Consider the following 13,142-nt stretch of genomic DNA (forward strand, 5'->3'; position numbering starts at 1 on the left):
GCTGTGACCCTGTGCCCTGTTTGGCCTTGCGACTGACAAGGAAGACCTCTGCGTACAGATGACATTGAACTCCAAAACTTCAGATGATCTCTCCCAACGGCTTCATGTTGATGTTACACAGCGTGGGAGACAGTATTGAACCCTGCAGGGATTCTGGCAAGGGATTCTGCTTTTCCTGCCTGGCAGAAGGGGGTTGGACTAGATGGCCCTCGTGGTCTCTTCCAAATATACTATTCTGTGAATCTCTGATTTGGGTAAGAAGGCAAGGGCCTAGAGAAGTGCGGGTTCCTCTCTCTGGGTTACCCCAAAAAGGGGCTGGAGAGCGACCTGCGGAGGATGGTCTGGCTGGTGACGCTGCTTGGGGAGAATGGGGCTGGACTCCAGACCCACGGGATCAGTGGTTTCATGGCGAAAGAACACACATCTCCTCCTCCTCCTCCCAGTCAGTTTGGGTTGTGTGCTGAGGGGCTAATCATCTTCAGACCACGCAGGAATAAACCACCAAAGCACCCCCAACAGATGGTCATGCCGTCTCTGCTTACAAACCTCCAAAGGAGACTCTTCTGGACTCCCGATAGGAGCAGACTCCACTACTGAACAGCTCTGACCTTCAGGAAATGCTTTCTGTTGTGTAGGTGAGGCCTGCACAACTAGTCAGTGTTAATGAGTGATGGAAGGAAAGGAGAAGCAGAGGAAAACACACACACAAGACCCCTGCTAGACAGGCAGGTGAATTCAGTCCTCTCACGGCCTCCTCCAGCTATACAATGGGACAGACTGTCTCATAGGCAAGGAGTGGATTCCAACCCCCAAAACACTGCAGAGTCCTGGTCACAGTTTCACAGCCTCTGGCCTTGAAAAGTAGTTTGTCTCTTTGAATAAACACCCTTGAGTTCTGAATTTCATCCAAAGTCCTTGGAGGTTTTATTCTTGATTTATTCACTACTTATAACTATTTACAGGTCTTCTGTTAATATACAAAGATACTCAGAAACACAATAAGAACGAGTAAGGGCTGTTGGAGAGTGGCCTAGGCTGCCTCAGAGTGTGGTGGAGTGTCCTTCTCTGGAGGCTTCTCTGCAGAGGCTATCTATCGGGAGTGCTTTGATTGTGCCATCCTGCATGGCAGGGGCAGGACGGGGTGGCCCTTGGGGGTCTCTTCCGGCTCTAGGGTCCTAGGAGTCCATTCCAGGAGGAGGCAACACGGGGTCTCATGGATACGCCTTTCCTCTCCGTCCACCTCTCATCCTGACCACGGCCAACCCTTTTGGGATCCAACATTTCCTTCCTGCCGAGGGAGAAGCCCTTCCTTCTTTCCTCCAAGTGAAACATACCCAGCTGTCTCTCTCCGCCCTTCTCTACATCCCGTCTCTGGAGATATTCTGACCTGTCAATATCCGTCTTGAATTGTGGGACCGAGACCTGGAGACAGGGTCATTCCAGGTGAGTCTGACCAAAGCAGAAGAAAGGAGGCCGTGACTTCCTTGGATATAGACAGAATCCTCCTATCGGGACAGCCTGGAATCACATTGGCTTTTATAGCTGCTACATCATAATCTGTTTTTAAAAATAATTTATATTCAAAGACAAGAAAGAAAAACAAATGCATATTTATACAAATTACAAATACATTTATTATTATTTTTAAAAATTCGTACATCCTTTTACAGCAGCCACATAATATTCAGTACAATCTACAATACATTAACATTTGGCATCTACTGTTATTTTCACGCTTATACAGATTTCTTACCCTCCCCCAAGTCACTTTTTTTATTTATCATCTGTCCAAAATTCCTTTTCATTCCCTCTTGAGGAGGTAATTCTGTCTTTCTTTTTGAATCCTCTTCCAATACATTTTCTCCAGACATCATCACAACCACTTTGTTTCTAAATCCCTCTCCACGTCAACCTATCATTTCTTCCCAGTTTCCATACTTCCTTATACCATTCTTCTATCTCTATATTTATTTCCCTTTTCCAATTCCTTGCTATAAGCTGTCTTGCAATTGTTAATGCGTTTGTTATCGCATCTTTGTCCTCTTTTTCCAACTGTTTATTATTATATAATGAGAATAAAGCCATGCTAAGACTTCTTTCTATTTGAATGTTCATTGTGTCTATCTCTCTTAATACTTTTCCCCAGAAATTATTTATATATTGACACAGCCACCACATATGTATGTATGTTCCCGATTCTTGGCATCCTCTCCAGCAATTGTTTGAGTAGTTTTTATTTATATTTCCTATTCTTATGGGTGTGAGGTACCATTTCCATATCAACTAAATAATAATTTTCTTTAACACATATGGATATATTTTTCAAGTGTCTTTGTCCCCATAATTGTAACCCCTCTGTTTCATTGATTTTCATTCCTATATCTTCTTTCCAAATCTTCTTGAAGGTGTTATTCTTTACTTTTCCTTTGTTTTTTTCAATTAATATTTTAGAAATTTTACTGGATATTCCTTTCAAATTTTTATGTTCCTAATCTTTTCTTTCTTCATTCCATCCTTTGGCCAATCCCCTATTTTATCTAAGTTTTTCCCCTTAATTTTTTTATCCATCATATATACATTTTATTTTTTGTAAATGTCTTTTCCATTATAATTGGGGTTATTATTGAGCCATCTGTTATTAACTTTCTCCTGTATTTGTTCCATATTTCTAATGCATTACTCAACATTGGGTTCCCAGTTTACCTTATTTTTTTTTCTCATAAACTATTTTAAAAACATATTCCGAATTTCTTCTTCCACTTTTCCTGAATCCATTATTAACTATTCTACATCCTCCTTTTCATCATTCCTTGTATAACCAATCTCAGTCTGTTTGCTTTATAATATTTTTTGCTATGAGGAAGCGCTAATCTTTCTTTTTGAGATCTGTTCTGTAACTTGTTTAGTCAATTTCTTTGACTGCCATTACAGTATTTATCATTTGTCCAAATGAGTCTCCTTTGGGGTGGAGAAAGGTGGGGTAGAAATGTTGCAAAGAAATAATGTATTCAACTCTTCTTCTGTAATCTGAAATTGCATTATAAATATAAGGTATATGTAAGTATAAAGTTTATCCTCAGAAGCATTTTCATTTTTAGTATTGCTGTCTTTCCAAACCAAGATAGATGTGTATTAATTTTTTCGAACTATTTTCCTCAATGCTACTACATTTACCTCTTCTATTTCTTTTAAGTCCTTTGTTATACTTATTCCCAGGTATTTTAGTTTGTTCTTGATTCTAATTCCCGTATGGCTCTGTTCTATAAAGTCTTTTTCTTCTTTCTTTGTATAATATAACCCCGTTGTTTTCCCAAATATCTTTCAATGATCCTCTCTCCTATCCATTTGACCTACCCAGATATTTAATCAATAACAATGTGTCATCAGCAAATAAGCTCACCTTCTGCTTTTCCTTTATTCCTACACCTTCTACATTCTTACCTTTTTGGATGGCGTTTGCAAATAATTCTATCACCATAGCAAATAAAATGGTTCTAATCATCCTTTTATTCTACTTCCCATTCCAAATTAATTTATAATCTCACTTATTATCTGCCATGCTACACAATCAAAGCATTAAATATATCTAATGCTAGTATCCCCACTTTTAACTTCCTCTCTTGAGACACACATATTTTGTTTAATACTCTTCCTATCAAACGTGACATTTGTCTTCCTTTTACAGATTGATCTTTTCATATATACTTGTACATGAATTTATTCATTCTATTGGCTATTATAACTGATAAAAACTTTGCATCCTGATTAACTAATGATGTGGGCCTGTAAGACTTTGGGTCTGTTAAATCTTTTCATATTAATATTATGAATGACTTCCTCCACGATTCTGGTATTTTCTCCACAATCATTATTCCAATATACAATTCTAATATTGTTGCAGTCAGTATTTCTCTAATACTTTTGTAATATTCTGTTCCCAATCCATCCAGACCTGGAGCTTTCCTGGCTTTATTTTTGTCCCCTTAATAGGCTGTTCTGATAATTCTTAATATAAATTACAATTTTGGCATTTTTAAAGAAAGGACTACATAAGAAACATTAACGATTCAAGGACACATAACCTACATAAAAATAAGAAAACTAAGAGAAAAACAAATTTACAAAACTCTTGCTCTATGCTGATTTTTATCTCGATTTACTCACTTTAAATCATAGAATCATTGAATCCCAGAGTTGGAAGAGACCTCATGGGCCATCCAGTCCAACCCCCTGCCAAGAAGCAGGAAATCGCATTCAAAGCACCCCCGACAGATGGTCATCCAGCCTCTGCCTCAAAGCCTCCAAAGAAGGAGCCTCCACCACAGTCCGGGGCAGAGAGAGAGTTCCACTGCCGAACAGCCCTTCTCACCGTGAGGAAGTTCTTTCTGATGTTAAGGTGGAATCTTCTTTCCTGTAGTTTGAAGCCATTGTTCCATTGCGTCCTAGTCTCCAGGGCAGCAGAAAACAAGCTTGCTCCCTCCTCCCTATGACTTCACGTATTTGTACATGGCTATCATGTCTCCTCTCAGCCTTCTCTTCTGCAGGCTAAACATGCCCAGGTCTTTAAGCCGCTCCCCATGGGGCTTGTTCTCCAGACCCTTGATCATTTTAGTCGCCCTCCTCTGGACACCTTCCAGCTTTTCAACGTCTCCTTTCAATTGCAGTGCCCAGAATTAGACACAGTGTGATTCCAGGTAAAGTGGTCTGACCAAGGCAGAATAGAGGGGGAGCATGACTTCCCTGGATCTAGACACTCTGCCCCTATTTATGCAGGCCAAAATCCCATAAGGAGGAGGGAGCAAGCTTGTTTTCTGCTGCTCTGCAAACTAGGATGCAGAATAATGGCTTCAAACTACAGGAAAGGGGATTCCACCTGAACATAAGGAAGAACTTCCTCATTGTGAGAGCAGTTCAGCTGTGGAACCTTCTTTGGAGGCTTTTAAGCAGAGGCTGGATGGCCATCTGTCCGGGGTGCTTTGAATGCAATTTCCTGCTTCTTGGCAGGGGGTTGGACTAGATGGCCCATGAGGTCTCTTCCAACTCTATGGTTATATGATTTCTTCCCCTTCCACTTCCTGTTCATGTCTCTTTTGAGTCATAGTCGTTAGAAGTTCTTTGGACAACCATTCTGCTTCTTTGCACTTGTCCTATTTATGTGGCTTCTCTCCTGTGTGAATCTTTTGATGGGTACGAAGATTCGAACTGTTACTGAAGTTCTTTCCACATTCCATGCATGTATGTGGCTTCTCTCCTGTGTGCATCCTATGATGGGTGCGTAGATTTCCACTTTGACTGAAGCTCTTTCCACATTCCATGCATTTATGTGGCATCTCCCCTGTGTGAGTCCTTTGATGGATGCGTAGATTTCCACTCTTACTGAATCTCTTTCCACATTCCATGCATTTATGTGGCTTCTCCCCTGTGTGGATCCTTTGATGGGTGCGTAGATCTCCACTCTGACTGAAGCTCTTTCCACATTCCATGCATTTATGTGGCTTCTCTCCTGTGTGGATCCTTTGATGGGTGCGTAGATCTCCACTCCGACTGAAGCTCTTTCCACATTCCATGCATGTATGTGGCTTCTCCCCTGTGTGGATCCTTTGATGGGTGCGTAGATCTCCACTCCAACTGAAGCTCTTTCCACATTCCATGCATGTATGTGGCTTCTCCCCTGTGTGGATCCTTTGATGGGAACGTAGACTGTCACTCCGACTGAAGCTCTTTCCACATTCCATGCATTTATGTGGCTTCTCTCCTATGTGCATCCTTTGATGGATACGCAGATGTCCACTCTTACTGAAGCTCTTTCCACATTCCATGCATGTATGTGGCTTCTCCCTTGTGTGGGTCCTCTGATGGGTGTGTAGATTTCCACTCTGACTGAAGCTCTTTCCACATTCCATGCATTTATGTGGCTTCTCTCCTGTGTGCATCCTTTGATGGATACGCAGATGTCCACTCTGACTGAAGCTCTTTCCACATTCCATGCATGTATGTGGCTTCTCCCCTGTGTGAGTCCTTTGATGGGTGTGTAGATTTCCACTCTGACTGAAGCTCTTTCCACATTCCACACATTTATATGGCTTCTCTCCTGTGTGAGTTCGTTGATGTTTAGCAAGAGAACTTCTCTCAATGAAACATTTCCCACAGTCCTTACAATTATGTCGTTTCTCCCCTGTGTGTGATTTTGACAATGAATTTTCCATTTTTTAACATTTATTATTCTAATATTATGCCTGAAGTTCACAGATATGGATTCCTGAATAGGACATTTCCTCTTCCCAGTCTCTGTATTGCTGTAGCCTTATTTTCTCTTTACCAACCCCTCTTTTTACAGCACAATCCTCCCTTTCCTTACATTCAAAGGTATGTAGCTTGAAAAATAATTTCTCCAATTTATTTCTTGTTCTTGTTAATCCTGCGTACTTTCATTTCAGACGTAAGACAAAGGGCAATGTTTTCTTCATAAGGTTCATTTAGAGGTTACCTGGGAGACGAATGAGAAGAAAATCTTATCAGGAGCAGAGTACAGAAAGATCTCATTGAACATGAAGAACAATAGCCTAGTGCTGTAGCAATCACAGGGGAAGAGGGGAGAAAGACTGGCCCAACTGTTAAGAGCCCGTTGCCTCCTGAGAAGCACTTTAACACTTGCCCAACAAAGAACAATCCCTGCAAAGGGGATAGCGGCCTAAGATCCTGTGTCTAATCCAACCTTGGTAAAGGAAGGCCTCTAATAATGTGGTCAACACAGAAAGGGGCTAAGGTTGCAAAGCATTTCCTACCTAGATCCCGCTTCTTCACATCTCCACTCAAAACCTGAGTGGCCATCTGTATGGACAGACTATCCCAAGTGATCAGTCTTGGGAGAAAAATACTTCCTCCAACTTGGGGGAGAGATATTTTCCTGATCCTCTCTTTCCCTGCAGCGTGATCCCTGCCCCACGTTTCTAAAGCAAGGCGCCTGGAGACACTGAGAGCACATTAGGCCACAAAGTTCCTTGACATACTGCATTCTTACAAAACCTATACCACAAAGGTATGTAACTTCAGGCAGAACCAAGGCAAAGAGAAAAACCAAGGAAAATGCAAACTTCTACACTGATGCCACAAAAACAGAGATAGCGATGCAGAAGCACAGGGTGGAAGGCACTCAGCCTAGCAGCAGTACATGAGAGAAGGCGGTATAGAGGAGACAGATGGATAGACCCCCAGGGTGAGTGGGAATCCTGCTGCCCTCCAGATCCTTCTGCACTCCAACAGCACCCTTGGGTGGGAGACATGATTCCTGCCCAGTTCTGCTCAGTTCAGTCCATTTTAGAAAGGACATTGGCAAACTGCAGCGGATTCATAGAAAGGCAACAAGGACAGGAAGACATTACATTGTAAATGAAGGAAAAATAAAGGCCAAAGTTTGCTTTTGCACAGGAGACAATGTTGTGGCTCGAACTAAAATTATGTGCTAAAGATGATGGTTCTGACCGTCATCTGGGTAGTACCAGGTATAGCTTGTGCCACCAGATGACTGCAACTAGGCCGACCACCTGCTCCCTCGATCCGTGTCCCTCCTGGCTAGTAAAATCTTGCCTGGAGGGATTACGTGAACCTCTGTTGAATATAATAAATAGCTCCCTTGAGCAAGGAGTTTTTCCAGAGGGTTTAAAAGAGGCGATGGTCTCTCCGCTGCTGAAGAAACCAGACTGGGATCGTTCGGTTCCCGCTAGCTACCGCCCAGTCTCGAATCTTCCGTTTCTGGGCAAGGTGGTTGAGAGGGCAGCAGCGGAACAGTTGCAGCAGTTCCTCAATGACACAGCTGGACTTGATCCCTTCCAGTCTGGCTTCCGTAGGGGGCACGGCACGGAGACTGTGCTAGTTGCCATCACAGATCAGCTTCGCTGCCAAAGGGATCAAGGCGGATCAGCGCTGCTCGTGTTATTGGATCTCACAGCAGCATTTGATACGGTCAATCACAATCTATTGACCCACTGCCTAGCCATGACGGGGGTTAGGGGGATACCCCTTAAATGGGTGTCCTCCTTCCTCCAGAATCAGGGACAGCGGGTGGTGAGGGGAGGGATGGTTTCCGAGAGGTCTCCGCTAACTTGTGGGGTCCCACAGGGAGCTATTCTCTCTCCTCTATTATTTAACATCTATATGCGACCGCTTGCCCGACTGGTGCGGAGCTTTGGGCTCGAGTGCCACCAGTACGCTGATGACACTCAGCTCATTCTGAGGATGGAGGGCCAGCCGGACTCCGTACCCGATAGTTTCCATCAGTGCCTTGAGGCCGTTTCTGGACGGTTGCGTGCCAGCAGGTTGAGGGTGAATCCAGCGAAGACAGAGATCCTTTGGCTGGGCCGTCCGGGTGGGGGGGAGATGCAGCTGCCTACCCTGGATGGCGAGACACTGCGTCCGTCATCTTCTGTAAAAAGTCTTGGTGTCTTATTGGACCCTCTGCTCACAATGGAGGCCCAGGTCTCTGCTGTGAGCAGATCTGCGTTTTTCCATCTACGTCAGTCTAGGCGACTGGCTCCCTACCTTTCTAGGAACGACCTGGCTACGGTGATCCAGACATGAATCAACCTAGGGCAGTTAACGACTCTAAACAAAGGATGCCCCAGAGGCAGGAAGAAGACAGCAGATAAGCTTTTCAATGCTAATTAAAGTGATTAACTACACACATTCACACTGACCTCTCTCACCCTAGACTTTCCACAGATATATATTTACCTCTTTGCTTAGTTTTCTCCATACCTCACAACCTCTGAGGATGCCTGCCATAGATGTGGGCGAAACGTCAGGAGAGAATGCTTCTGGAACATGGCCACACAGCCCGAAAGACACACAACAACCCTGTGATCCTGGCCATGAAAGCCTTCGACAACACATGTTTGTATTGTTACGCATTTTCAATGGTATCCTGAGGCTTTCATGCCAAGCTGCTTTGAGTCCCTTTTGGGGAGATCAAGCGGGGTATAAATATCCCAACAAACAACCACGAGCAGTTTTGGTTCTTGGCCAATGGACAGAGCAGTTCAAGCCCAACCTTCACCCTCAGTCTTCAATTCAATGTGGCTTTGTTTTTATAGGCATTCAAGGCGTCAGATGGTGCCCTTGTTGTCAGCCGCCCTCAATGATGTCAATACATCTCTCCCTCAAACGGATATACACCAGTCTCACTTATCCAACATAAACGGGCCGGCAGAATGTTGGATAAGCGAATATGTTGGATAATAAGGAGGGATTAAGGAAAAGCCTATTAAACATCAAATTAGGTTATGATTTTACAAATGAAGCACAAAAATATCATGTTAAACAACAAATTTGGCAGAAAAAGTAGTTCAATACACAGTAATGCTATGTAGAAATTACTGTATTTATGAATTTAGCACCAAAATATCACGATATATTGAAAACATTGACTACAAAAATGCATTGGATAATCCAGAACATTGGATAAGCGAGTGTTGGATAAGTGAGACTCTATTGTAATTACTACATAGCATTACTGCGCATGGAACTACTTTTTCTGTCAAATTTGTTGTATAATATGATGTTTTGGTGCTTAATTTGTATAACGATTACCTAATTTGATGTTTAATAGGCTTTTCCTTAATCCCTTCTTATTATCCAACATATTCACTTATCCTGCCGGCCTGTTTATGTTGGATAAGTGAGACTCTACTGTATATTTCTAATCTTATATTATCTGCTTAGAACTGGATTATATGAGGCCCCTTCTTCACAGCTGTATAAAATGCACACTGAAGTGGATTATATGGTAGTGTGGAGTCAAGATAATCCAGTTCAAAGCAGATAATATAAGATTATAAATGGGTTATATAGCTGTGTGGAAGGACCTTGAGTCTACACTGCCATATAATCCAATTCAAATCAGATAATCTGTGGAAGAAGTCTAAGTGAGGCCTACATCGGCCTGTCCCCTAACTGAAACCTGGCTGTCCCTTGGTTGCTAGGCAACCAAGTGGGCAGAGATTAGCCCTCTAAACTGGCAGCAATTGGATAAAAACAATTATTCCTCTCCCTCTAATTAGGACTTTATTTTTCTTTTCTTTTTGTTGTATCAACCTTGAGGCGTGGATGATGGGTTGTGTTGTCAAATTTCGAGGTTGGGGGGCCTGTAGTTTTGTTGTTTTGTCCACTGCCCTGATGCCATCACTCTTTTATATATATAGATAATAATAAACTTTATTTTTATATCCCGCCCCATCTCCCCAAAGGGACCCGGGATGGCTTACAACAGGGACAAGCCCGAAAACAACAACACAAGACATTTGACCAAAAACATTCCAACGATTCACAAAATAAATAATAAATACATTAAAATCCAAGCAATAAAATCATAGAATTAAAAACAAACCAGCGGGGACAGGTTTCATAAAGTGCTGTGTCATGGAAATGAGTGATAAAGTGCCGTATGCCCTTAAAACAGAGAGAAGCATTCTAATGCCAGCTGTATTGGGCCTGTTTATTCAAACGCGCTCTGGAACATCCATGTTTTTAATTCCCGGCGGAAAATGGGCAGGGAAGGAGCTAACCTGATCTCCTTAGGGAGAGAGTTCCAGAGCCGGGATGGGGGCCACTGCCGAGAAGGCCCTCTCCCTCCCTCGTCCCCACCAGCCGCATTTGAGACAAAGGCGGGAGCGAGAGGAGTCTTTGTCTCAAATGCGGCTGGTGGGGACGAGGGAGGGAGAGGGCCTTCTCGGCAGTGCCCCCCCCCCCCCCCCCCCCCGGCTCTGGAACTCTCTCCCTAAGGAGATCAGGTTACCGCCTTCACTGCCCATTTTCCGCCGGGAATTGAAAACATGGTTGTTCCAGAGCGCATTTGAATGAATAGGCCCAATAGAGCTGTCATCAGAATACTTTTTTTTTTTTTTTTGAAATGATCTTTATTATAGAATTTCCAGATAACACTTGTCGTCTAAGGGGAAAGGTGGGAGGAGAGGTAGGTTATGGGACAGGGAATTGAGGGGGGGGGGGGAAGGGGTGGGTAGTGCGTGGGGCGACCAGACCTTTGGGGAGGGAAAGGGAAAGTGATAGGTAAGGGGCCCTAGAATGGGGTGGGGAAGAGGAGGGGGGTGGACCTCCGCTCTACTATCTTCTGTTAGTCATCCTGTTTAGTTCATCTTCTTAGCTCTTCTTCTACATAATCTTCAAAGAGTGTCCAGTCCGTTTCTTTCATTATTCCTCCTGTATTTTTTTTAATCAAAAAGGTTAACTTATCCATGTTCTTAATATCCATGACTTTGTTTAGCCACATCTCTCTCGTAGGGGTTTCTGCGTTCTTCCAGTATTTGGCAATTACCAGTCTCGCAGCCGTTATTAAATAAGTATAAATTTTATCTAAATTCTCCTTGTTTTTCGCTTCTACTTTATTCTCATTTTCAAAGATATTGTATAGCCCTAATAAGTAGTATTCAGGTTTATATTCCAAATTTATTTTCAGAATTTTCCTACTTTCCACATTAATTATAGACCAGAACTTTTTAACTTTTTTACAGCTCCACCACATGTGGAAGTAAGACCCCACCTGCTCTTTACACCTCCAACATTTGTTATCTATATTGTTATACATTAAGGCAATTTTTTTAGGTGTCAGGTACCACCTATGAATAATTTTAATCCAGTTTTCCTTGAGGTCAGTGGCCCGGCAATATTTAATTTTCTTATTCCAAATCGCCTCCCATTCGTTTATTAGAATTGGCCTGTTTATATCTCTTGACCATTTTAGCATTGATTCCTTTGTTACTTCCTTTTCCGTAGACCACTCCACTAATTTATTGTATAAAATAGTTAATACCTTTTTCTCTCTATGTAAGATAATATCCCAAAACTCATCTGATGGACTAAAACCTTGTTTTTTATCAGCCCTAAAACAATCTCTTAATTGATAATAATGTAGAATACTTCTTTATGTTTTAAAAGCATATGGCACTTTATCGCTGTTACTTATTTCCATTAAACAGCACTTTATGAAACCTGTCCCCGCTGGTTTGCTTTTAATTACTCTGATTTTATCTGCTTGGATTTTAATGTATTGTCCATATTTTATTTTGTGTATCGTTGGAATGTTTTAAGTTTCTGTCAAATATGTTGTGTTGTTGTTTCGGGCTTGTTCCTGTTGTGAGCCACGCCGAGTCCCTTCGGGGAGATGGGGCGGGATATAAAAATAAAGTTGATTATTATTATTATTATTATTATTATTATTATTATTATTATAGCTGGAACAAGAGAAGCCTCCAATTAAGTTGGGAGATACCACAGAAGAGATCTGGGGCCAGAAGAAGAGGCCAAACCAAATCTCTTCAAAAAGAGTTGGAATATACAAGGAGACACAGGTTGTTCAGACCTCTGAAGCAAATGCTGAATGCCGCACAGGAAACAAAGGCCAAGAAAGAGACCACAATGCCTTTAAACAAGAATGAGCGAGATTATATTCTTGAATGGTGAAAGCAGGACGTAGTGAAAGCAGATATTAAAGAAAGGAGAAGTCCAAAAAACTATGAGTAGTTGGAACTAAAAACGCTGATCGGAAGATAAAAAAAGAAAAAATGGGCTGAACAAGAGATCAAGAAGAATGAGATTTTCAAATGTGGTGCTTTAACAGATGATTGTTTTATATCTGTTTTAAATAGTATGGACAAACCCCTCATGTAAGAGACATTAGTTCATAGAAAGGCTGTGTAGCGGGAAAGGGGGGTGAAGGATAACGGTATCTATTAATTCGTGTACGTATAACACTAACTTACTAACAAACAGATTTGACTAATAATCTTCTAAAATTCATTTGGTAATAAATACAACGAAACCACAGTTTTCTTTAAAAAGGAGCAAGTTGCCAGGAACAATCAAGAAGAACTTAAGAAATGCCATTTCCTAATGGATTCCATCACAAAAACATGGGAAAAGTTTCTCAAACCCAAAAACTTGGTTTCTGCGGGAGGGACATCCTGCTGTAGCACATTTTGCTCTGGTTTTTCAATAAATTCCTCATCACCAGGTCTCAACCAATTCAATTCTCACTCCTTTGTGGCAGCCACAAAACCAAGTTTTCGGAGTAGAGCAACTCCTTTCCAAGTAAGGAATGCACAATAAAACAGGAAACAATACTTTCAAACCAG

At 42.1% G+C, this 13,142-nt stretch overlaps 1 protein-coding gene across 5 annotated transcripts in view; it reads right to left on the reverse strand.

The window, feature by feature from the left end:
• Nucleotides 1-13,142, reverse strand: part of LOC107983708 (zinc finger protein 665-like) — a 97,584-nt gene that overhangs the window by 41,954 nt on the left and 42,488 nt on the right. For 2 of the 5 annotated variants that reach the window (XM_062972780.1, XM_062972783.1), the window contains exon 3: nt 6,384-6,487. The exons of 2 other annotated variants lie outside the window; for them this stretch is intronic. Coding sequence is in view for 2 of the 3 variants with exons in the window: in XM_062972783.1 (XP_062828853.1) it covers nt 6,477-6,487 (11 nt within the window). In the remaining variant the exon portion in view is untranslated. Of the gene's footprint in view, nt 1-1,610; nt 6,164-6,383; nt 6,488-13,142 lie in introns of those variants that run through there. One more of the 5 variants, XM_062972784.1, reaches the window with a different exon arrangement.

The sequence above is a fragment of the Anolis carolinensis genome, chromosome 2 (genome assembly GCF_035594765.1).
Source record: "Anolis carolinensis isolate JA03-04 chromosome 2, rAnoCar3.1.pri, whole genome shotgun sequence".
NCBI lineage: Eukaryota > Metazoa > Chordata > Lepidosauria > Squamata > Dactyloidae > Anolis > Anolis carolinensis.